Source organism: Tachypleus tridentatus, chromosome 13 (assembly GCF_004210375.1).
Source record: "Tachypleus tridentatus isolate NWPU-2018 chromosome 13, ASM421037v1, whole genome shotgun sequence".
NCBI lineage: Eukaryota > Metazoa > Arthropoda > Merostomata > Xiphosura > Limulidae > Tachypleus > Tachypleus tridentatus.
In genome coordinates this window covers 183,546,463-183,572,400 of record NC_134837.1, presented here as the reverse complement: position 1 = coordinate 183,572,400, position 25,938 = coordinate 183,546,463, and the positions used below count along the sequence as shown (strand labels likewise).

The 25,938-nt window shown below is 33.8% G+C and overlaps 1 protein-coding gene across 1 annotated transcript in view; it reads left to right on the top strand.

Annotated features, from left to right (window-relative positions):
- The window catches only part of LOC143240650 (ubiquitin carboxyl-terminal hydrolase 4-like), a 70,898-nt gene that overhangs the window by 24,109 nt on the left and 20,851 nt on the right, over nt 1-25,938 (top strand). The window contains exons 12-16 of the mRNA XM_076483420.1: nt 12,334-12,417; nt 14,716-14,810; nt 14,923-14,994; nt 17,491-17,622; nt 20,456-20,526. Of these exons, the coding sequence (XP_076339535.1) occupies nt 12,334-12,417; nt 14,716-14,810; nt 14,923-14,994; nt 17,491-17,622; nt 20,456-20,526 (454 nt within the window). The remainder of the gene's footprint in view (nt 1-12,333; nt 12,418-14,715; nt 14,811-14,922; nt 14,995-17,490; nt 17,623-20,455; nt 20,527-25,938) is intronic.

The following is a 25,938-nucleotide window of genomic DNA, read 5'->3' as shown; positions in this document are numbered from 1 at the left end:
CCTCAATTATTACAATGCTTGAACCTCAAATGGAAATCTTGCATTTAAATGTAGTACAGTTGAGATTTTATATAATTATATCTTTGAAATAAAGTATCATGTTCATGGCAGGTTCTTTCAGTATTTGGAAAAAACATGTATGGCATGGTTATTTAAGTTAATATTTGTAGACATTGGATTTCAAATACTGGATGTCAAAGTGATTAAGTGCTTACAACATTCAACTAGTGTTCAAATTCCATTAAATTCAGGATTTTATGGTAATTTTATTTCCTTTAATAAATAATTATATTTACAGCATGTTCTTCCAGCACCATTATATATTAAACCAGGAATTTCACATACTGTTTAACATTCGATATGAAAAATGGTATGTGTATATAGTCTCAAACCCTCATCTTTTCATTTCAGTTGAACACTTCTAATACTATCTATGAAATTTATTCTAAAGGAAAATCCTGAGTGAGGCTAAAAATAATTCAGAAACAGTGCAAGAAAGAAAATGTAATTTAGAAAGAGAAAGAAAAAAATAGATAGATAGTAACAAAATTAAGAAAGTTTAGCAAAAAATTAGAATAACTGAACCAGAGGGAAAGAAAGAGCTGACATAGTCAAGTGGAGTTACTGAAAAACAAAGAGAAGAAGACAAATTGATGCTGAAAGAAGTGAGAACTGGTTTTGATTCACTGATGTCTTCACCACATGTTGAAATATTTAATACAGTTTTAAACATCGTGCATTAGACTAAAAGATGATTTGGATTAACAGTATTAAACACAAATACAGGTGGTTGAGTTTGCAAGAATAGTTGTCCACAAAGCACGTTGAGCCTACGGATGTGATATAAATAGGATGTATCCTTTTTTTTTCTTTTTTTGTACTGACATTAATAAGAATTTTACACCTCATTGATAAACCGGACAAGGGCTTTTGTATCTCAATATTTCTGTATTCATTAACTAAGTTATTTTAATTTTTCTCCATCATACATCCACTTGATGTGGATTCCTGTACGTGGTGAGGGGACACCTCGGAGAAGGATCTGTTCTTACAGTTTACCTCCTCTTGGATCTAAACATCCACTTGCGTGTTTGCCGTGCATGGTAACCTGTGAAGGAGAGGAGGAGAGAATCATGGTGGTTGAGGGGTCCAATTCCAACACACTACTTTGGCCTTGAATTCCTGTAAATGGGCAGTCTTGGGGTGCTCCCCCCCCCCAAAGGATCAATTGGCTAGTTCATTTGAGCCAGTGTCAACTCTGTACCAGCATAGGATGTACACAGGGGTATTGTGGACATTGTGTCTGACATTGGTGTTTGGGTATAGTAGTCATGAAACCCTGGTGTCGCTGCAGTGCTCTTAAGGCACTGTAGTGCATCCTCTTGTAGGGCTCCAAGGTGGGTGGGGTCAGTGGGTACCAAAAATTTTCTATTTATTATGGATACTCTTAAAACAAAAAAATTACACAACTTGAAACCATCGAGAAAATCCTGACTCCTAGAAGATGACCACGCATTTTTGAATCTGTACAGCCGAACTCACCACTTGAATCTGTCCCACGATTCTTTATTTTGTATTTCTTAAGTTACAAACCTTTAGGGCATAAAGCCCAATTTTTTATTCAGAAGGGCTTGCTGTCTCTCCTAAATCGGTTAAAAAGCTACGTTTGGGAGACATCTTAGTGGAAACATCTTCATCACAGCATTCCAAACTCCTCCTGACATCAAAGGCCTTGGGGGACATACCCATTGAGGTTATTCCTCATTCCACTTTGAATCTATCCAGAGGAGTCGTAGTTGAAAGAGATTTAAGGACTGTCCCCGAATCGGAGATCCTCACAGGTCTCACCAGCCAAGGTGTCACAGTAGTATGCTGAATTTTCACTCAAAAAGATGGAACTCTGAAACCAACAAATGTTCTAATACTAACATTTACAGTACCACGTCCTCCCACCACAATAAAAGCAGGATATCTGAGTTGTAAGGTGCAACCTCATATTCCAAATCCTTTATGATGTTTCCATTGTTAATGATTTGGTCATTCAAAACCATCTTGCCATGGTTCCTTGACCTGTGCCTGTTGTGGTGGTAAAAACCATTATGCCACCAAATGCCAACTCGAACCACATTTTATAAACTGTATTGGTACGCATCCTTCTTATCTTATCTCTTGCCCTAAATGGGTAGAAGAGAAAGAAGTACAACATCTCAAGACAGTTAACAATCTCACTTACACAGAGGCTCAAAAATTATTACTTATTTCGTCCAGAACTTATGGACCTTACCCTATCCCCTACACAATCTCTTCCAGCAAATCTGAATGGAACACTTCCCAAAATCAACACAGTTCATGAATCAGTGTCTCCTTCCATCTCTGTCCTGACCATGGGGTCTCCCTCTTTTGATACCCCAAAAGTTAAACCACTCGTCTGTGCCCTCAATCATTAGTATGTGTACCAATAAATTCAGACCCATCCATTCTAGCTGGAGCAGGATCTATAGAGGGTGATAGATCCACATCCTATAAAGAAAAAAAATGCAGTCATAAGCAGAAGAACTCTTTACTGTTTTCTCCTCTGAAATAATTATACATGGCCACACTAATCCAATGGAACTGTCAAGGTTTCCAATCAAATGTGACTGACATCAAAGATCTGATTGACTTTTATCATCCCATATGTCTTTCTTTGCTGGAAAAATTTATACAGCCTACAAATATAGTTACTATCTGACACTATTCAGTATACCAGAACGAAAGGCTATGTGTAGGATGGGGACATTGGGGAGTTGCATTGCTGGTTGATCAGTATGTGCCCACCTGGTCCCTGTCATTGACCACACCCTTGGAGGCTGTAGCCATCCGGATCTCCTTGGGTTGTACCATCACCATTTGCTTTTGATACCTTACACCTGAAATGCATTATAATCAATCTGACCTTAATACTCTCATTGAGCAACTGCCATCCCCCTTTTTAATTTTGGGAGATTTCAATGGGCATAATCCACTCTGGGGTGGCTCCCGTATTGATATGAGAGGGCACACCAAAGAGCATATGCTCCTGAACCACAATCTGGCTCTATTCAATACTGGCTCTTACACATATTTTCATGCACCCAGTCAGTCATTTACAGCTATAGATCTTTCTGTCTCTTCCCCTTTGCTACTCACCCGCTTTTCCTGGGAGGTTGACGTCAATCCACGAGGTAGTGATAATTTTCCCATCATATTACGAGAGATTGGCCGTGATCAGAACCACCCGACCCATGTATCTCGTTAGAAATTAGTCCAGGCCAACTGGCCTTCTTTCACTACTCTCTTGGAACTTGATCCTGCCATCTTATATACGAGAGATTGGCCGTGATCAGAACCACCCGACCCATGTATCTCGTTAGAAATTAGTCCAGGCCAACTGGCCTTCTTTCACTACTCTCTTGGAACTTGATCCTGCCATCTTATGTAAATCATCCATTGATGATTGTATAGCAGCAGGAATCAACAGTATTATACAAGCTGCTACTCGCTGTATCCCTAAAACCTCGACATGTACCCCACAGCATCCCCGCCTTTGGTGGAATTCTGCCTGTTCTACAACATAAAAAACTCAGAAACATGCTTAGGATAAATTTTGAAGATACCCCATGCTCTCAACCTGCTTTGCATTTCAGCAAGCCCGTGCACACGCTCGACAAGTTAGACGTCAAAGCCAGAAGGAATCTTGGATTAAATATACCTCCAGCATTTCTTCAACCACCAGCACAAAAGTTATATGGGATAAAATCTGGAAGGTGAGTGGAAAATATACATCTACCCCCCTCTCTATTTTAATATCTGATGGCCACAAAGTTGCAGATGCACAGAGCATTGCCAATACTCTTGGGGCTTCTTCTCTCATGTATCTAGCTCTTTGAACTTATCTCCTTTTTAGCCATTAAAACACAAGCAGAGCATCTGCCTCTTTCCTTTCCAACTAACCATTCTTATGACAACAATCGCCCTCTTAGGCAGATGGAACTCAAACTTGCAATTCATCGATGTGGCAATACATCAGTCGGACCTGATAATATACATTATGAGATATTACGCCACCTTTCCCAGAACTTTCTTACTATTCTACTAGCTGTCTTTAATCAGATATGGCAGGAAAATGTCTATCCTGACACTTGGCGACAAGCTATCATACTCCCTATTCTGAAACCTGGGAAAGATCCAACGATTCCTTTGAATTACTGCCCAATTGCTTTGACAAGTTGTCTCAGTAAAGTCTTAGAGAGGATAATTAATGCCTGCCTCGTTTGGTTTCTTGAATCAAACAACCTCCTTTCACCTACTCAGTGTGGGTTTTGAAGACAACGCTCTATGATAGACCACTTAATTCGCCTTGAGACATCAATCAGAGAAGCCTTTTTAAGGTGGCAACATCTTGTTACTTTTTTTTTTTTATTTAGATAAAGCTTACAATACAACAGGGAGATATGGCATCTTATGAGATCTTTGCTCATGGATTGTGTGACAACTTACCACTTTCATCCTGCAATTCTTAATGAAGTGCCAACTCCAAGTCCATGTGGGCTCAACACTTTCTCATTTTTTCCCACAGGAACTTGGAATCCCTCAGGACTGTATATTGAGTGTCACACTTTTGATTATAAAAATTAATGCCATCAGTGAACAGCTACCCCCTACAGTTGCAAACGGTCTTTTTGTTGATGACTTTCATATCTCATGCCAGTCATCAGACATGAGGTTTATTGAACAGCAGCTACAAACTGCAATCAATCAGATACTGAAATGGACCACGGCAAATGGTTTTAAACTTTCACTCTCTGAAACCATTTATATACATTTCTACCTCAAACGGAGAATCAACCCAGATCCAGAACTCCATTTTGATGATGCTGTACTTCCTGTCATCCCTGAGGCAAAGTTTTTAGGTCTTATATTTGATTGTAAATTAAATTTTATATCGCACATCAAGCAACTTCATATCAATTGTCTAAAAGCATTGAACATTCTCCGTGTCCTCTCTTCTACTTCTTGGAAAGCAGATTGATACTCCACGAAAATTTATCGTGCCCTCATCCGATCCAAACTTGACTATGGGTCTGTGGTTTATGGTTCTTCCAGAGCCTCAGCACTGATAATGTTGGATCCTGTCCATCACCAGGAGCTTCGGCTTTGTATTGGAGCTTTTCGTACTTCTCCTGTGCAAAGTCTGTATGTGGAATCTCATGAACCCCTCTATATATTCACCATTTTCAACTGTCCCTAATTAATGCTTCCAAACTTTGATCCTTATCACAGCATTCTACCTGGAGTTGTGTTTTCCAACCACAATGGACCACACTTTTTAATAACAGAAAATCTGCCATTGTTCCTTTTAGTCTCCGTATGCAGGCACAATTAGAAGATTTGGATTTATCTTTGAATAACATTGCAGATTCTTCAAATCAGTCTATCTCACCATAGCAAATTACTGTCCTCAAGTGTAACCTATCTTTGAGTCATCTGAGGAAAGCAGATACACCCAACTGGAAATATCTCTTTCTTTGCTGAACATCTTTCATATGATCCATCCATTCCTATATATACAGATGGTTTCAAATTGGATGACTCAGCGAGCTCTGCCATGGTTTGTGACAATTTGATTGGGGCACACAGACTCCCCTACAGTTTCTGTTTTCACTGCCGAATTGTATGCCATCTCTCTTGTCCTAATTCATATTGAAATAATGCGATATACAAATTGTACAATATATGGACTCACTCAGCTGGCTATTGGCCCTGGAATCATTCCATGATAGTCACCACCCTCTTCTCATCAATATCGAAAACAAACTGGTTCATCTTTCTTTCTCATCTCTCTCTGTCCAATTCTTTTGAATACCAGGTCATGTTGGTATTTGTGGGAATGAGCTGGCTGACAGAGCAGCAAAGTCTGTCTGTTCTGGATTTATCATCCCAGTACCCATCTCATACATGGACTATGGTCCAGTTATCAAATCCAGACTGTACACCAGATGGCAGGCAACCTGGAATGAGCAACACAATAACAAGCTTTTTCAATACAAACCTTCTCTAGGTCTTTGGCCCTCTTGCTTCTATAAGGATGGAAGAGAGGAGGTTGTTGTGGCAAGGCTATGCATTGGTCACAGTTTTTTAACCCACCACTTCCTTTTATCTGGTACTGCTGCACCAATATGTGGTCTATGTGGCACTCAGATCACAATCATCCACATTTTATTATCATGCCATTGTTACAACCTAGAATAACGATACCATTTTAAAAATATTTGTAAGGCAGGTTTGCCCTTGACTTTAGTCCATTATATAGGTGACACTATCCATCTCACTCATGTTTTTACATTTTTAAGAGCCATTTGTCTTTTACACTTAATATAAGGTTTTTTATTGGACTATATAGTGTTTTAGCATGATTTCTTTTACACGTTTTAAAGTTTTCACATATTTCAATTTTTCTTTTTACTTGAACCCAGGACTGGAAAGGACAACTTCAGGTGACTGACGGCAAGGGTATACTTCTTGCTTCAGTCTTCCTGGCAGTTCCTAATTTTACGCATTTTACTTTTTACTTGAATTGCCCTATAACTATACTGTACCACATCTTGTCTGGCACAGATAGCCTTGTAGCTTTGTGCCAATAAACATTGAACACCTACCTACCTACCTACCACCACATATTTATTCTACATTTTGTAGTATCCTTACCTGTACTATTCTGTTATTACTAGAATACATCTAGAATCAACAAGTGTTCATAAAATAGGCTCATATTTGAGAGTGTTGGAATATGAATGTTGGTTTAACAATTAAGTTTCTACAACATGTTTGTAAACTTTATAGAATATCTATTTAACCATTTCAGGAAATAATGATTTCTGTACAATAAAACAAGTTTTATCATGAATACTCTGCCTGTTTACTTACATCTCTTGTTTTACACAGTTAGGCTTACTTTTTCTTACATGCAATTCAAAATCTATATTATGATTGCTTAATTTATATTACAAGAATATTGCATTACTCTTCACTCACTTGCAATAACCCACCATGTGATATTCACTCACTCACACTAACCCACCATGCGACATTCACTCACTCACACTAACCCACCATTCGACATTCACTCACTCACACTGACCCACCATGTGATATTCACTCACTCACACTAACCCACCATGCGACATTCACTCACTCACACTAACCCACCATGCGACATTCACTCACTCACACTAACCCACCATTCGACATTCACTCACTCACACTGACCCACCATGTGACATTCACTCACTCACACTGACCCACCATGTGATATTCACTCACTCACACTAACCCACCATGCGACATTCACTCACTCACACTAACCCACCATGCGACATTCACTCACTCACACTAACCCACCATTCGACATTCACTCACTCACACTGACCCACCATGTGACATTCACTCACTCACACTAACTCACAGACTGTTTATTCTTTTCATTAATGCTTTAACCACTTAAGCTACAAAAGCTTGTAAATCCTATACACTTTTTAGTGTTTATTATGAACATATTGCTTTGTGTGATTTCTGTTATAGATTATTTCATTTAAATAAGTATTTTCACATGGATTTATCCTGAATTTTTTAAAACTGAAACCATTAAAATTTAGTTTCAAGAATTAAATGGTAATTTTTTAAACTGGTCGTTATTTCAAACTATGATAGTTCAGAAGTAATTCCCTGTGTTGTTTAATCTGCTAATGAACCTGTACGGTACCGATTAATTACATCAACCTTCTGACCAACAAAATTTCTGTACTATACCTTTAATTATGTTTTGTGTATCTTCCCAAAATTTGGTAAGCTTTCAACAAACATGAATCTTTTTTGGAACACAAAAGTGAGATATATTTTTAATAAAGTATTTTTATTAAAATTTTGTGAATACATAAGATCAGAGTTGACTGATTTGAAAGTAGAATAATGTTCAGATTAAAAATACTTTTTTCATTTGCAGAATTGTCAAATTTCTTTTGCATTATCTCTAAAGCCTACTACATAAATATAAAATGTTTTTTTGTTACTTTGTGTATCAATAAAACTACTTTTTTTTGTTACTTTCTCTACCCTAAATATATTCGTTCATTCAGTTTGAACGATCTTGTAACCACGATAAATAAATCAATCTAAATTATCCTTTCTACAATAATTGCAAATCGCGAGGGGAAGCAACAGTTGTTCATTCTGAACAGCTTAACACTTGTAATGGTATACATGTAGTTATAGTTACTAACTAATAATTCTGCCCCAGAATAAGAAAAGTGCTGATGCTTAACTGACATTACCCTTTAAAATTATGTGAAGTATGAGCTGTTCTCGAGCTAACCTCTTGACATATTTTTTTTCATTATCTTATCTGATATAATCTGATTATATTTCTAATTATTACACTTTATTTTATTTTTTATAATAATTAATAAAGAATATAAATAAAAAAAGTATATCACTTGTGATTCTCTCGTCTTATTGCTGTGGATTGTCGATGAATGTAAACGAATGTGGCAGGGGTTTAGTTCAGAGAGAGAGAAGTCTGGTCAGGAACGTTGTGGTTTCTCTTCGTCCCCTCACGTGAAAAGTTATTGAAATTTACATGGGGTTTTTGCCTTTATTTTATTTTGACTTTTTTAAGGTGAAGATGTGAGGTTGGTCATAATATAATTAACTGGTGAGCAAAACAAAGGGAGCACCGGAGAGGCCAGCCAGGCCAGAACTCAACCAGCAGATGTCAAAGTAAATATCAATGCGAGATGACTTGTTTCAGGCTGGGCAATAATGTTGCCCTGGCTGGGATCTAAAGATCCAGTGCCTGAGATTTGGCTGTGGGGGGAAACAGGAGTGCCCCTAGAAAACCTACTTTCACAGGACAGGTGCCAAAAGATTTACCTGTCCTGTGCTCGAGATCTGAAAAAGAAGTACATATTATGGTCATGAGGTTTATGTTTTATGTACTTTGTTGTGTGATTGCTGAAATATGTTATATTGTGAAATGTATTTTGTCAATGCACTGGCTAATTTACATAGTGATGCAGTTAGTTTGTTTCTGTGTTCTTCTTTTAAATAATATTTGTATGACATTTCTATTAGTCTGTTTTTAAGAGTTGGTAAGTTACTGATTTGGTGTATATAGTTTACTGGTGTGTATGATGGTAGTCTGTATGTTGCTCTTAGTATTTTATTTTGTTATACTTGGATTTTCTGTAGTGTGTTATTTGACATATTATACGAGTCTGTTAAAACAATACGAGGACTGTTTGAATTGCGCGGCTCCAGTTGGTTCCAGGGGAATCCGCTTGGTGTCACTAGGTTTGCACAGATCAGCTGATTACGATGCCATTTCCCGATTGCAGATATTTTCATTTGTGTATTAGCTACGTGGTTTTAAGTGAAGTGCGATTTTTTCGTTTGGCGGATTTCAGAATGAATGACCTGAAGGAGCAAGGACTTACTGTGAAATTTTTTGTTAAAGTTGGAAAATCTGCAACTGAAACTTTTGCTATGCTTAACACGGCTTACGGTAATGTTGCTATGAAGCGTATGGCATGTTTCAAGTGGCATGAACATTTTAAGGGTAGTCGACAGTCCATTGAAGATGATGAGCGTCCTGGACGTCCTTCCACGTCAACTGACGACCCACACGTCGACAAAATCAACACCCTGGTGTGGGCAAATCGACGTCTGACTGTCAGGGAGCTTGCTGAAGAGTGTGGGATATCAGTTGGATCTTGTTACGAGATTTTGACCGAAAAATTGAAGATGCACCATGTTGCTGCAAAATTTGTGCCTCAGAACTCGTGTGTTTTTGGCCAAACACTCAATCACTGTTCTTCCCCCCCTACTCACCTGACCTTGCTCCTTGCATTTTTTCTTGTTCCCCAAACTCAAAAGACCCTTGAAAGGAAGAAGATTTGAGACGATTCCCGAGATTAAGGCAAATGCGATGAAGGAGCTGGAGGACATTACAAAAGAAGCGTACCAGGACTGTTTCAACAAGTGGAAACACTGTTGGGATAAGTGTGTGTGTTGGGGAGGAGAGTACTTTGAAGGGGTCCCAGATCTGTAACTTCTAAATAAAGTACATTTTGTTTTATGACGTCAGTCCGCGTATTTTTTCAACAACCCTCGTATGTGACTTGACATCCATATTCTATTAACGGATGGATGTAAACCTTGTATATTTGGATAATGGTCTCTGGTGAGCAGTTTGAGTGTTTGCTAGTTAGTCATTAAATGGGAAATGCATTTTTTTATGGATGAGTATATGTTGTTAACATGTTTTTTCCATGTTAGTCTTGAGTTGAAAGTGATGCCAAGGAATGTGATGTGTTTGCTTATGTTAATGGGCATATTTCCGTGTGAGATTTTTTCTTTTTCTCTTTTAATTTCCTGTAAAAGGTGATTGTTTGTGTTTTTGTTGGATTTCAAACCACTCCACTTGTTGCTCCAGTTCGAGACATTTAGTGTTTCTGGAACGTGAGGCATGGCCATTAGTGGGTTTCTGAAAGTACTCTAGATAGCAATGTTGTCTGCATATTGTAAATTGTAAGTGTACATTAAACTGGGAAAAGGTATATATCGCTGACAAAAATAATATACAGGAGTGGAGAAAGGATGGATCATTGGGGCACTCCTGCAGTTATTTTGAAAGATTTGGATACAGTTTTATTGACTTTCATGTGAGCTATTCTATCTGTTAGGAATTGTCAACAAAATTTAAGCCAACCCTTTTATACTAATAGTACTAGTACACTAAATAATTTTTATATACTTAAATAGTGCACCTAAGAATATGGAATAACAACATGTGCAAAGGAGACAATGTCCTAAAACTGTCTTGATTTGTGCAGGTTTCTAACTATGGTATTAGTTTAAATATTACCTTCAGCTTGTTGATATAAACACCAGAGGGACAAAATAAAAAATACACTATACAGAAAACAATATAACATAATATATATTTGTGAGATTAAAAATTTGGCTTTCAATTGGTTATAAATAATCCAGTGTAAAACATGAGGGAAAACTATTGCCAATTTATGGCAGATGATGGGTGTGGCTTGGACTCTGACTTTTTAGTTTCTGTCTCTGTGAACAAAAATGATTAAAAGATATCAAAATAAGACTTTGTCTTATTAATGTAAGTATTATGAATAATTTACTACTCCAAGGGGTGGTAACTAAATTAGATATGGAGAGATCTAGAGATCAGATGTTATTATGGTAAATAGAGGATTTTTTAAAATATTTATAACATTATGGAATTATAACTAAATTTTGATGCCATGTTTATTCATATACATTGATAATAAAGTAGTTTAATTAAATTGTTAATGTAACTCTGAAAAGCTGTGACAAGTGCACTTTAAAATACCTGTAGCAAGAGGTTAAATAATGAAGACTTCTTGATGGAAACATATTGATTTTATATTATCTTGAGTTGTGATGTTTGATTTTGAAACCATAATAACGTGTTCATTGTTTTTTATACTTGACATTGTTCTGCTGTAAGAACAAATTGTTGGACTGGGGAAAGATAGTTTTAAGATAATCTTTATATGTACTACTAGGTCTTTAGATCCAACAAAAAGTTTTGCATTGATAGAAAATTGTATTGAAACATACTAAACTTGACTTAGGTTTTGAAAAGGATAAAATTTCCACATGAAGATAATTTTTTGGTGAAAATATCTAATAGTTGTATATTTGTTCAAAATGGCAAGTTTTAGAAAGTGTGGTAAATCTTTCTTTTAAATTTGACTTGTTTTTTATTATTGTGTACTAGTGAATGTATTTTGTCTTGTATTTAGTAGTTGACAAATGTTAAGGATTTGACTTTATTTGTTTAATGTACATTGTTTCATTTGACAAAACACTATAAATTGAATGAAATATTTACTCTTGTCAGTGTGGCTAACACTGTGCATTTGATTTGACTGAAAGCCAAATTGTGTCCTATAGTGTCTAAGCTGCTACAAAATTATTTTGTATGGTAAAATGACTCTTCATGAGTTTATATTATTATTAGAATATCTTTTATTGAACATAAATGGTGTTGACCTCAAGATTTAACTTCTGGGAAATATAGATAAAAGAAGTAAATGAGTAAAATTGTTAGAAACAACTTTTTAGTTAGGTAGCCATTTTCTTTGTAAGAATGGCGAAATTAATACTAATTACTGGGTAAATAAAAACATTTAAAATGCACTACTAAGAACCTTAAAAGCACCTTTGTTTTTATATTGTATTAGAATTTTATACTCTTTTGTTTCATAGGTGAAAGCAACTGTTCCTAAAATGGGGTCCATTCAAGATCTGCGTAATGCTGTCAGTAAAATAAGTGGTTTACCAGCTGACAAAGTGAGTTTTCACTGTGATTCTCTGAAATATGGAACTGTTAGTGAAGCAACTTGTTTATAAGTCATATGGCTGTAAAAGTTTGTTCTGTTGAGAATAGAACTCTTGTCTGTATTATGTTAACATATTATTCACATGTCTCTATTTGAATTTTACACACTGAATATATTTCAAAACTGTTTGACATCAGCATGTGAGATTACCTGGTATGAGTAACATCTCTTTTTGTAGTCTAAAGCACATTTTACTGAAACATTCATTATCATATTTCTGAGGTATGAAGAATTTTTATCACATGATTCTGTATTTCAAAACCAGTATTGTTTTTTAAAAACTATTTTAACATTCCTCATGTCAGGTAAAGCTCGTGTGTCTCATTTTGTAACTTGTTTTAAAAAAAAGCCTTCACTTTACCTTTATAAGAGGTATTTGTTTCATTTTGAAAGGTTCTGTTTTCATCTTAGTTGTGATTTTGGGTTTTTCACTGTATTGGTTATGACATACTGGGTGAGGGAAAAAGATACTATAGCAAAATCTTTATTACGTGTCACCTGCTGGACATGTGCAGTGCCAGACAGGTTGGTATTACATGATTGTTTACTCAAGAAAATATCATAAAAACAGCAAAAACCAATTATTATTTGTACCAGGTACTAATAGAAATTTAAAAACTGTATAATTACACTTATGTTCCACCCTGCACAGTATGGGAAATAATTATGAAAACAGTGACTGAGAAAAGGATATATAAAAGGCAAAATATTATGGGAATGGGACTTTTTTATTGTGTGAAAATGAACTGCACTAAAGTAAGGTCATGTTGATTGATCAACTTCCAACCAATCAGATGCTTTAATGCAGATATATAAGCAAAAATTATGTGTTGAATCAACAAAGCTAAAGTTTTTTCTTTTCAGATGAATCCAAGTACATGTTGGTCATCAACAATCGACAATAGTTTGATAGTGCAGGTAACAGTATCATAGTGAACATTTACATTGAAGTATGATAGACCAACATGATCTCACCTAATGGTTTTTATGATTTACACAGAATTGTAGTTGTTCTGAATTCGGAAAAGTAAATCAGATTCTGATCCTTTACATTATTTCCCAAGGAACACTACTCATTGTGAAGGAAATCCATCTTTCAGCAAGACAATCAGTATAGATTGGCAAACAGATGTGTAATAGGTGTGTTATTTCTCCACCATTGGTTGTTACAGATATGTATAAAAGGTGTGTTATTTCTGCACTGTAGGTTGTTACAGATATGTATAATAGGTGTGTTATTTCTTTACAGTTGTATGTTACAGATATGTATAATAGGTGTGTTATTTCTACACATTTGGTTATTACAGACATGTTTCAGGTTGTACAGAAATAAATGTCAGAATTCTCACTATGACATTTAGAAGCTGAATATTGGATAACTTATTGTTGGTGTTGTTGCTTACAAGGTGTCTTTGTTGTCTGCTGTTCCAACGCGGTACGTTTTGCAACCCCTAAGGCAGCATGGACAAGAAGGACTTTCATTCGATTTTCCTCTACGACTTCAAACTTGGACGAAAAACTACTGAAACTACACGGAACATCAACCAAGCATTCGGCCATGGATTTATTACTGAATGTACAGTTTAATGTTGGTTCTAAAGGTTTTGACATGGAGATGAAAGTTGAAGACCATGAAGGTCGTGGAAGGAAGCCATTCTTAGATGAAAGCACATTAAGGGAAGCAGTTGAGACAGACCCTCGCACAACAGTCTGTGAGCTTATAGAAAAGCTAGGCACAAGGAAATTAAGCATTGCCAACCACCCGAGTGTGACTGGAAAAACAAAACTTTGGATAAGCGGGTTCTGCACGAGCTGACTGAAAGTCAACAAAATCGACATTATGGGACTTGTCAAGGATGACACTTCAAAAATTGAATGAATTGGGAATCAAGGTTCTGTTTCATCCACTTTATTGCATGGACCTTTTCCTTATATATTTTCATTTTTTCCAGTGCTTCAACAACTTTTTGAATAATAAATGCTTTCAAAACCAGGCAGCAGCAGAAGAAGCTTTCAGGTGTTCATTAACCATAGAAACTGATTTCTATAGCAGGGGCATAAACAGCATTATTACATGTTGGCAAAAGTGTGTTGAAGCAAATGGTACTTACTTTGACTAAAGCATGTTTATACTGGTTTATACTGTTCCAAACTTTGCAGTTCAAAACTAAATATATATAATGGCTGTGTTATTTCTACACAGTTTGATGTTAGAAGTATGTATAATAGGTCTGTTATTTCTCCACAGTTGGTTGTAACAGATGTACATAACCACAGACTTCACAAGATATTCCAACAAGATGAGGGAATCAACAATATTCAGGACAGAGATGAGATCTTTGTGTAAGTATTTAGTATTTTTGTAAGTGTGTTTTTTATTAACACTTTTACAGGTACACTATTTATTTAAAACTTTTAAAGGTGTGTTATTTATTTAAACTTTTGTACTTTTCAGGTATGAAGTCAATGTTTCAAGCTTTAGTGACCCTAGTACTTTGATTGTGCCTGTCTGCATGAGAGAGAAACGGTATGCATGTTCATTAACTTGATACATCTGAGTGAAGTGGTTTTTATGTTTTATGTTAAATTTAGTGAAGGAAATCATTACAATAAGAAATTCATATTTTTAGGTTTGCTAGAACTGTTAGAATTAGCCCTGAATTGAGATTGAAAGGTATATAAGTAGTCATTGCATCATTGACAAAAATGTTTTTTAGAAGTTTGATGATGTTAAAAAAATACATTTTTTTAAAGTATAACTTTTTTGATATTCAGCTTTTAAAATATTTTTTTGGAAGTATTTTTACTTGAGATTTGTCTGTGAGTTTTAAACCTCAAGAGTTAATCTGAGTGCAAGGTGGTTTTTATGAAAATAACAATACCTTTTTTTATCTTATAGCTTTGATATTTCATTTGTATTTATTCTAAAACCTAAATGAACAGTAAGGTTATCAGTAAAACATCTACTTTATCTCTTATTTCCTTTTGCTTAAAACTAACTGTAATGAAATCATTAATTAGAATATTATATATTTAAAAATGACTGGTATGGGTAGAGAAGGCACTAGTAGAGGAGCAAACAACGATGACCGAAGAAGGTCAAAACGTTGTTTGTTCCTCTACTAGTGCCTTTTCTACCCATACCAGGCATTTTTAAATATATAATTTTCTCTCCAAGTGGGCATTCTGATCATCACAGATTATTAATCAGAAAAGTTAAGAAATGTGAAATAAAGTTAAAAGAAAAATATTTTTTTGTTTAGAATGATTACAAATTATAACAGACAGTTACAGTGATTTATTCTAAGAACATCAGACCTCTAACCTTTTCACAACTACCAGTATTTTTGCTTTATTTATTTTCTTTGAAACATGTTTAACTACATTAACAAAACAATAATTTTTCCCTTGTGAGTGGTATAAGCATTAGTTAAACTATAAAAGTATGAAAGACAACAGTGTGCAGCAATCTATATGCATTTCTTAAGGAGAAATTTAGGCTTAATTTTTTTCCATTTAATTTTTTATCTAATCTAAGAAATTTCTTTTTTTTTCTAACAGTGTTCATTGTCCAAAAAATAATTCATGAAACATCACATGTGCATTTTAGAACACAAAAAATACTTATCACGAGAATAAGATATCCTTCTATCATAGTTTTCTAGTAAGTTGTAACATTAATTAAAAAATTCCATTACTTTTTGGAGCACTGACCTCACTGTGCAAATCAAGAACCTACTTTTTCACTTCATGCTTCAGAAGTTACTTATCTACTTGTGCTTTATTGTAATTGTTACTTATTTCTGATCAATATAAAAGTTTTGTGATCTGTGTGATCATGATGTGAATTGAGTTTGGTAAAAGGCACAATTTTTCAAACAGGTATTATATAGTAAAAGTCCAAAGTTGGTGTTCTAGTAAGTAACGAAATATTTATAATATTTTTATGGGTTAGTTATAAAGCAAGAGAAATTACAGTAGTTATGGGGCATTATGTTTTATTGTTTGAATTGTTAATTGTATTTTAGGTTATTTTTTTTATTTTATTCATATATTTTGTACAACTAAAATATAAAAATGAAAAAGTTATGTTAGATAACAAAACACAAACTTGGGAGGTAAGTTTTTTCACCTTGAGGAATGTACAAAGAATATTTGTAATTAGGTGTTGCTCGATGTAACCTGGAACTTTGTTTACCATAAATTCTTTCACTGGTGTTTTATTGCTATTTATGGCAATCAGACATGGCTTAAAGAGTGAAAAAATACAAAGTAAACTCTTCAACTTTGAGAGGATGCTGTTAACCTTGATACAAAAAACCCTCCTCACCTGTGATAATATTTCTATCTTTGGTTGCAAAACAAACCAAACCATCTTATTATACATTTTTTTATAAATAGTCTGGTAATTTTATAAGGTATGGTGATAATTATAGTACATCATGAAAATAATTATTGGTTTTAGAATGTGCAAAAAATTATAGGTTTAAAACAATTAAATGGAAAACAGTTTAAACTGTGAATATGGGGTTGTTTAAGATATATAGTTGTAATTTATTATTACAATCTAAATTCATTCTAGAAATAAAAATTATATATAGTTGTTTAATTTTTATTCTCTGTGGTTACAAGGTTGCTGAAAGGAGATGAGCCCACATATTGTTAGGGTAGAGAAAATAACAGTACACTAACTTTTATTTATATAAAAAAAAAGGTCATTATAGTTATTTCTGAGGTCCTAGAGGCTATGTAACAAAATATAAGAACTGAAAGATGAAAAACTGTTTTTCATTCTCAGCATCAAAATTATCTTGCATTCAGACTAGTCTGAATCAGACTGACTAAAGTAAATTCAGAGACAAACCTATAGTGGAAATTCTTTATTGAAACTTCTATTTTTTGTATTCAACATATTTTTAATGTTTAGTAAAAGCTTAGCAAATTTCATAAAGATGCACTTTGTTTTTTTAGAATTTGAGAAGTACAAAATGAAATGTTGTAATTCATTATTTTTTAATAACAGGATAAAACCAGCAGGATCTAGTACCCATAATACAAGCAGTCATCAGCTGTTTGGTCAGCCACTGTTGGTGGCTGTACCAAGAAAAACGTGTACCTATGCCATGCTGTATGATGCCATCTTTAAAAAGATGTCGTAAGCATCTTATAGTAGTTTCATTTAATATCCTTTTCTGTCCTTTATTTTATTTTTTGTTGAAGTATCTATATAATAAGATTCAATACTGTGTGTGTGTGTGTGTGTCATGCAACTCTTTCTAAACCTCTGTTGCACTGTCTTCTAAGTGGCACTAAAAGAACTATCTCAGTACAGAGGTTTGCATAAAGGAAAAAAATATTCACCAAACCCCTAAGGGAACTCAGATGTTTTGTAAAAACACTTCTGCAGAGATTCCTTGAAAATGGGCCACAAATTTGACATCGATTTACATTAGACCTATTAATTACTGTTCATAACTTGGTTAAAGAGATCAAATTACCATTGTGGTGGCCCTGTAAAACAAGATGTTTAGGATGTATAGATAGTATTGAAGCACAGATATAAAGTGAAAACAATGTTTTGCCATATGATATATATAGTATTGAAACACAGATATAAAATGAAATCAGTATGTCTACCATTTGATATCATATAGTGTTGAAGCACAGTTGTAAAGTGATCCAGAAGTGAAACCTTTTAGATCTAAAAAATGTGTAATAAATTTGACAGCATGTAATGATTTTTCAAGTGTTTGATAATGAATCTATAATCTGAAAATATATATGATTTTAGAAGGTTTTTCCTTTGAAAAATCTGACTGGTGTATTTTTTGTAGTTGACCTGTGACAGACTTATGTGACTATTGTATTATTTAACCCTGCTAACTTATCACTCTAATTTACTACCTTTGTTTATTCTTTATTGTTAGAAAAGCATAGGCCTAATTTGAACTTTAAATGAACCTTACAAGCATTAACCTTCATTGGCTATATTAAAAAATGTACAGTTCACAGCATTTCATGTAGGCTTGTAGACTGATACACAAAGTTGCAATAAATTAATTTTTACTTTCCTCTTATTTTGTTTACTTTTTATTATTATTAATAAAGAACTTGAGGTTATATAGTTGGATGGTCCAAACACATGATCAGATTTCATTACCTTTAAAAATGTTAAGATACAGAAAGGTGCCTTAAACATGTTAATTGCCTGGTAGCAGTCCCAGAGCTTACATCAACAGACAGTTACAACTCCTTTGAAAATTGGCATCTTAGCAGGAGGTTGATGAGAGTTACCTTACTCTCGTTACCAGTGACTTTTAGCAGTATATTGCCCTATTGATGACCCTGTTTTCTGCTTTTCCTGGCTAAACCATATAGTACTTCCATAGTTGTTGCTTTCACCTTACTTGTGTGCATGTGGATAATATCCTGATAGTAGAATCATGCTGGATGTGATAAAGGGCTTTCTTCTTGTGAATGTGTCTGCTTTCTTTCAGCTTTAACCCTGCTTGTTTTAGTTCATATATCCCAGCTATGGTCTTATTACTAAGTTTTGTTTTCTGTAGTTGATCTGGGGTCCAACTACAGAATTTTATGCCATATAATAATTGTAAATCATTTGAACATATTGTAAAGTAACATTGTTTATTTGCATAAAAAACAGTTGAAACATATTTTAGATCATGTGTCAGTACAAAAGATTTAGGTTTAAATTTTTAACCCATTTTTCTCCAGTTATCTTTTTTTTCCTTCTTTCACTTTCTCTCCTCTCAGTATACTTATTTCATATCCTGAACTATCCCTGTTAACTTGTCACTATAGTTTACTACCCATATTTAATTTTTATTGTAGAAAAGGCATAGGCATAGTTTGAACCTAAAGTGAACCTGATGGACATTAAACACTATTGGCCATTGTAAAAAAAGTACAGTCTACAATCTTTCATAAAGGCTTATAGGTTGTTATAAAAAGTTGCAATAAACCAATTTCTCCCACCTTTTGTTTTGTTTTGTTTTGATCATCAGTAAAGAATGAAGGGATCATATTTTAACATAAATTGTAAAGTGCAAAAGTAAGTAAAAGAATAGTAGAAAAGTGCAGTGTTATTTCTTGGGAGGCTGGATGATTACTTCAATCAAGCAAAAAAGTAAAAAAAAACCAAAGAATATTGATTGGTATCACATAAATAAACTTGATAATAGCTGTTTTAATAACTGATTTTTTATAATTCAGCTATGCAGATTTTGAAAATATGTTTTATCACAATGATTTTTTACAAATTGGGATAAAAAAAACTCTTATTTTGATCAAATTATTACTTTGTTTACCACAACAAACATTTGTTATTATTGTTTGTTACGTTTGGGTTCTAGACTCGCATCAAAGTTGGTCCAGACAAATCCATAACCAGTAGTTGTTAACATTTTAAGCATAACAGAATTTGATCTGATTTCAAGAAAAATGATTCACTTATGTAAAAGCACATATGACATTTTGTGAAAAATCTGTATATGATGGGAAAAAATGAATGTCATTTTTGTATTCAGTGTACACATAAAAATTTCTAGAGTAAACCATCACAGACCTCTGTAATTAACTAATTTCATTTAGTGTTTCTGATTATTACTATTTTTGATCATTTAAACTATCCAAGTATCATGATAATAATTGATTAGTTGGAACATAATCAAATAATGAGCCCAGTGTTTAATCAGTTGTCTTCAACTTCCAGTAATTGCCAAGTTATAATGTTTGATATAACAGTGAAATTGTTATGTAAGCAGTTTAGTGAAAACTGTTTATTGTTTATTGTTAAAAGTTTAAAACAATACAATATTATTATTTATGATATTGTTTTGGTAAACTGAAGTGGCATCCAACTAGGTGTTATTAGGTGTGTTATCTGGTTGTTTTTTCTGTGTTTTTTGGTTTAATTCTTAGGCAGTTGGTGATTAAATTAATATCTATTTTCTTTTTTCGTTGTTTAGACGATTTGTCCAAATTCCAGATCCAAATGTGGAGTGGTGGATTGACAACGAAACTGACATTGTTAATGGAGGTAAAAAGAGCAATTTTTGTTTCTATTTATAGATGATTTTGCTATCATTTATGACTTCAGTGTACTCTATATGTGCTATTGTTTTTATAATAAAATTAAAAATGGTATTTTAAATTCAGTCAATCCATTTCAAATATCTCAAGAAACTAAAATGAAGGGTGCAACAAAAATGTTGAAGCTTATTAAACTACAAAAAATAAACAGATGTCAGAACTCATGAAATTATTAGGGTTTTTAATTGGCTATGACTTACACCAGAAACTTCAAAAAATAAATAATATTAACTTAAAGTGATAACTTGGAAATTAACATAACCAGACCTTCCTTGAGAAATGTCCTTGCACTGAAAGCTAGGTTGTTTTCTTTTCCTTTTTTGTTTGTTTTGATTAATTTAAAGTGCATGTTTATATTTCTGGCTTGTCACTTAAGTTGTATTAAAGTTTATAAAATGTTTTTTTGAATCTAAACTAATGATCCAGTTTTGGAGATTTTATTCTTTAGGTTGAAGTATCATATAATATGATTTGGACTGTTGTTTAATAAATCAGTCGTGATTATAAAGTGAATAATTATGATGAAAGTATATTTATTGAAATTAGAAATGCAAGCATATAATTTGTCCTTTAATTTGTATATTTTATTTTTGAAGCATATAAACTAGTAAAAATATTTTCCTGTTATTTTAAAATAATATAAATGGAGAGACTATGTAAAATATTTCTGATGTGGTAACTGTAGGTTGTGCAATTAACTGAATCAATATAGTTGATTACTTATGAACATCAGTTAGTGTATTGTAAAATCTCAGAAATAATCAATTAATTAAAATCAATGTTTTTTAATTATTTCCACCATTCAATAATTAAAATATAGATTTTTGATTTCTTGTTATTATTTTTTGATTAATTCAAGTTTTTAATGTTTAATCAAATAGCTCACAAAAATAATCATTATATTAAAATTGGTGTCTTTGGTGGTGGTCATTTAACTGTGTTTGTTATAAATTACTAGATTTGGACTTGTAACTGTATAACAGTATTGTTGTAGGTTCTAATCTTAATGTTTTTATGATATTTGCTAAAAGAAGTTTTTACGTGATATAATAATTATATGAAGTGTAGAAAAACTCCAGTGGTATCTTAAATATTCATGAAACAAGTACAGTACACCAATTTAAACTGGGTTAGTTAAAATTTATCAGTTTAAAATTAGTGAAATACATTTAGTTAATGTATGTGAAGTCATATGTGTACAATTTGTTTGTGAGTCAATCAGTTTGTTTGTGATTGATTGATTAGCAAAGAAAGTTTGTAATTGACTGAGGTGAACTTTATTCGTGGATTTGGCATACATTAATTTTTGAATTTCTGTTATTTTTGTATGAGAAGTTAGGCTTAACACAGCCTGCATGGAATGTTACTGGGGAAATAAATCCATTATTGTTAAGTGGAGAAGATGTTACATATTTACTAACAGTGTTCAGAAGGATCCACTGAGTAATAAAACTCATTACAATATTGTGTATAACACCTACATGTTGTTAATCTATTTACACAAACAAAACTCCTGTTTAGTTACAACTATCTCTAGCTGGTTAGGAAGCACTGAAAGGGGAAAACAAGTGTAGTTATGTGCAACTTAAAAGCTATTTACTTAATATAGTAAACTTCAGGTTGTATGTTTTAATGGTTTATCAGTGCCAATGTCTTATCATAATTCATTCCAGCTTTTGCTCCAACATGTATTAATCATTTTAAAGTGTCCATTACTACTGACAATTTTTTTTTCAAAGATCTGTTGTTTTTTTACACTTATAAAATTTTTAATTTTTTACACTTTGTGTGTTCATGGAATTGGAAAGATATTCCAAAATGTGGTCGGTTAAGAATATTTCGGTATTGCTACAACTTTATTTGATATTAAACTTCAATTTCCATCTTACGAATTATTTTATTCTATACAAGGAAAGGCACCAAATATTGTATTTTTGTTTGCCAGACAGTGAACTGTCTACTGTATTTTTTTGTAAAATGAGTGAACTTATATTCTCTAGTGCATGTAATACCTGTCACAGGTTGTGACAAAATTCTTTACTAATCTTATTCTATTTCATCTAAGAACAGTTATCTGTAATGAAGAACTAGCTTATTTACTTTTAGTACTATTGTGAAAACGTGTGTTGAGTAACCAACAGAATGGTATGAAGAGCTGATTGCTATAGGTGTTGTATTGTGTTGAATATATAAAGTTTATCTACACAAGTTTAGTAATTTAGTCCTGACTCGTATCTGTTATGTTAAAAAAAAAAAAAAAAAAAGGTAGTTTGAAAACAAGAAAATTTAGTTTTGTGAGAATGACTTGTTTGTTGAATGTGGTAGGGTTAATGTGTCAACTATTAATCTATTAGCATATTTCACTAATTATTATCCAGCCCTAGAGACATTCAGTATGTACTTTAAATTATTTTAACTAATTTTATGAAATAGTACCAAATATTGTATAACATGTTTGATTGTTATTGATTGTGAACCACATCTTAATATATATTTTAATCATATGAATGTGTATGTTTGTTGAGAAGAAACAGAATTAGATGCATCCTGGATTTAATTAATTTGCCCTGCTACCTCAAGTGAGTTTAAGGAATTACCGTATTTTCCGGTTAATAAGCTGAATCGCCAAATAAGCCGAGGCCAATTTTCAGCTCTGAAAATGAGGGTTTTTGCTTATTACCGCCCAATAAGCTGAGGCCATTTTTAAGAAGTGACAAGTTTTTTCAAAATGATTTCTTAGTCTCGTTTCAGCATCAGCATGCATGTTGTGTGTGATCATTGGCGTTCTGTAGTAAAGCAGAACGTGTCGTATTGAGACAGAGATGGAATCAATATGTCATTTGTTATTGGCTCCACTCACTGTAATTATGTAACTAATGAAATTCCAGAATTTTTACTCAGTAATTAAAATCACTAACCCAGGGTATAAATACCAGGGGTATGTAGTGGGAGTTTATCATTGTACCGTCAAAAGCCAAAGATGTCTACACCTGCAAAAAAAAGAATGCATTATGATGCTGCTTTTAAACTGAAAGTAGTAGAGCTAGCCTTAAAAACCTCAAATATGAATGCCGCTCGCCATTACTGTCTGAATGAAAAACAGGTCCGTGAATGGAAGAAAGCAGAATGTGTGCTAAAAGAAATGTCGAAAACAAGTAACTGTAACCAGAAAAGTCAACCGAAGTGGCCAAAACTGGAAGAAGATGTAGCGACATGGGTGAATGAAAACCGGCAGAGTGGCCTGATTGTCACGCGTGCCCAGATCCGTATTTTTGCACTAAAGTGGGCTGGTCGAAATAAAGAAAATTCAAGAGACTTTAAGGCAACCAACAGCTGGTGTACCCGCTTCATGAAGCGACACAGCCTTGTACTTCGAGAGAAAACGAAGATCGCGCAGAAACTGCCAAGTGACTTGGATGATAAAATCACCTCGCTCCAGAAATTCATCATTCATCATCGCCAAAACACAACTACCCTCTACAAATGATTGGGAATATGGACGAGACTCCTGATTTTTTTCGATATGGTTGGAAACAAAACCGTTAACAAAGCTGGCCAGAAAACCATTTGGGTTAAGACAACGGGCCACAAGAAACAACGTTTCACTGTAGTCTTAACGTGCTTTGCTGATGGGACAAAATTACCGCCTGTGGTAATTTTCAAAAGAAAAACATTTCCTAAGAAGAAGAAATTTCGAAAGGAGTGATCGCCATGTACAAGAAAACAGATGGATGGATGACGAAGGATGCATCAAGTGGATTAACGGTGGTGTGTCGTCCTGGCGGACTGATGAAATCTAGATCTCTGCTCGTTTGGGATATGTTTAAGTCCCACCTGTGTGAAAACGTTAAAGCCGCGATCAAAAGATGCAATACCGATATTGCAGTTATTCCCGGTGGGCTGACATCTGTGATACAGCCCTTAGATGTGTGTTTAAATAAACCTTTTAAAGACAGGCTCCGTCAATGCTGGAATGAGTGGATGGTTTCCGGCAATCAAAGTTTTACTGCTGCCGGAAATATGCGCGCTGCATCACTCGCTACCGTCTGTGAGTGGGTCGTGACATCATGGGACGATATTAGTGTTGAAACTGTAGAGAAGTCATTTAAAAAATGCAGCATCTCAAATGGAACGGAAGATATGTTGTGGTTGGATGACGACGAGGAAGACAACATTCCACTTACTCAGCTAATAACATCAGAGAATGACCCGTACGACGACCAGGTCTCTGCTGAGGATTGGAATCTATTATTTGGTGCTTCTGACGATGAAGATAATGAATTTGATGGATTTTAATAAATATCTGAGATTAAAGTGTGCATTTTTTATGAATTTTGTCATTTCTATGAATACATGTCATTCGTAATGCATAGACCTTTTTCTATTAATAAATAAAGTTTATTCAACTGAAATAACTCTGTCGTAACTGTGAGATCAAAGGTATGATTTTGGGGCCAATTTTGGTCTTTGGTATTTTTTGGTCCAAAGCTGGTGATCGGCCAATAAGCCGACCCCCAAAAATCAGGTCCAAAATTTAGGGCCAGAAATTTGGCTTATTAGGCGGAAAATACGGTAATATGTTGTGTTAATGGCAAAAACCTTTTTTGATGTAGAGGTGAATAATTGAGTCCTATATATATTTAAAGTTTTATTTAGATTTTGACATAAGCTCCTGCTTAACTTCTGTATGGAAACTGTCAATTTGAAAAGTGTGTGTCAGTATATTTGGCATCAGAATGTACCTTATATAATCTAAGTTTTATATTTGTGTTTTTAAATAGACATTTAAAAGAATCTCAGTCTTCACTTCTCTGTTGTGCAATACACACTTGCTCCACATATTATGTAACATAGATTTGTATAATATCTTACTAATTAAAAAAACAAACTATAAATAACAAGTTTAAGTACAAACTTTAAGTGTCATATAATCTCCATTTCCTGAGACTTCAGTAATGAATGTTAAACTATTTAAAGCTTATTTTGAAAGCTAGTGAAATTACAGTACTTCTAGAATACCCTGTATTAGTGTCTGATATATTTGTGTTTTAAAAGGGATAGCTGAAAGGTAGATTAATTTTTATTTGGGAAATTAATTTAGAGGAAAGAAATGAGTGTCATTAACATAGATTGCAGTTCAAAGTACACAAGAGTGTGAGAATATACTTTTGGTTCCACTCAAATTTGCTACTTTTCATTTATGAAAAACACAATAAAACTATCATAAGGGTCAGAGGATTGGAAGGGTTAACATTTTAAATAATGTGGGTAATTGTGTTGAAGATGTTGTGACATATGATGTTCCTAATTAGAGAAGAAGATAAAGGTATAAATCATTTTATTTTGTACTCTTCAACTT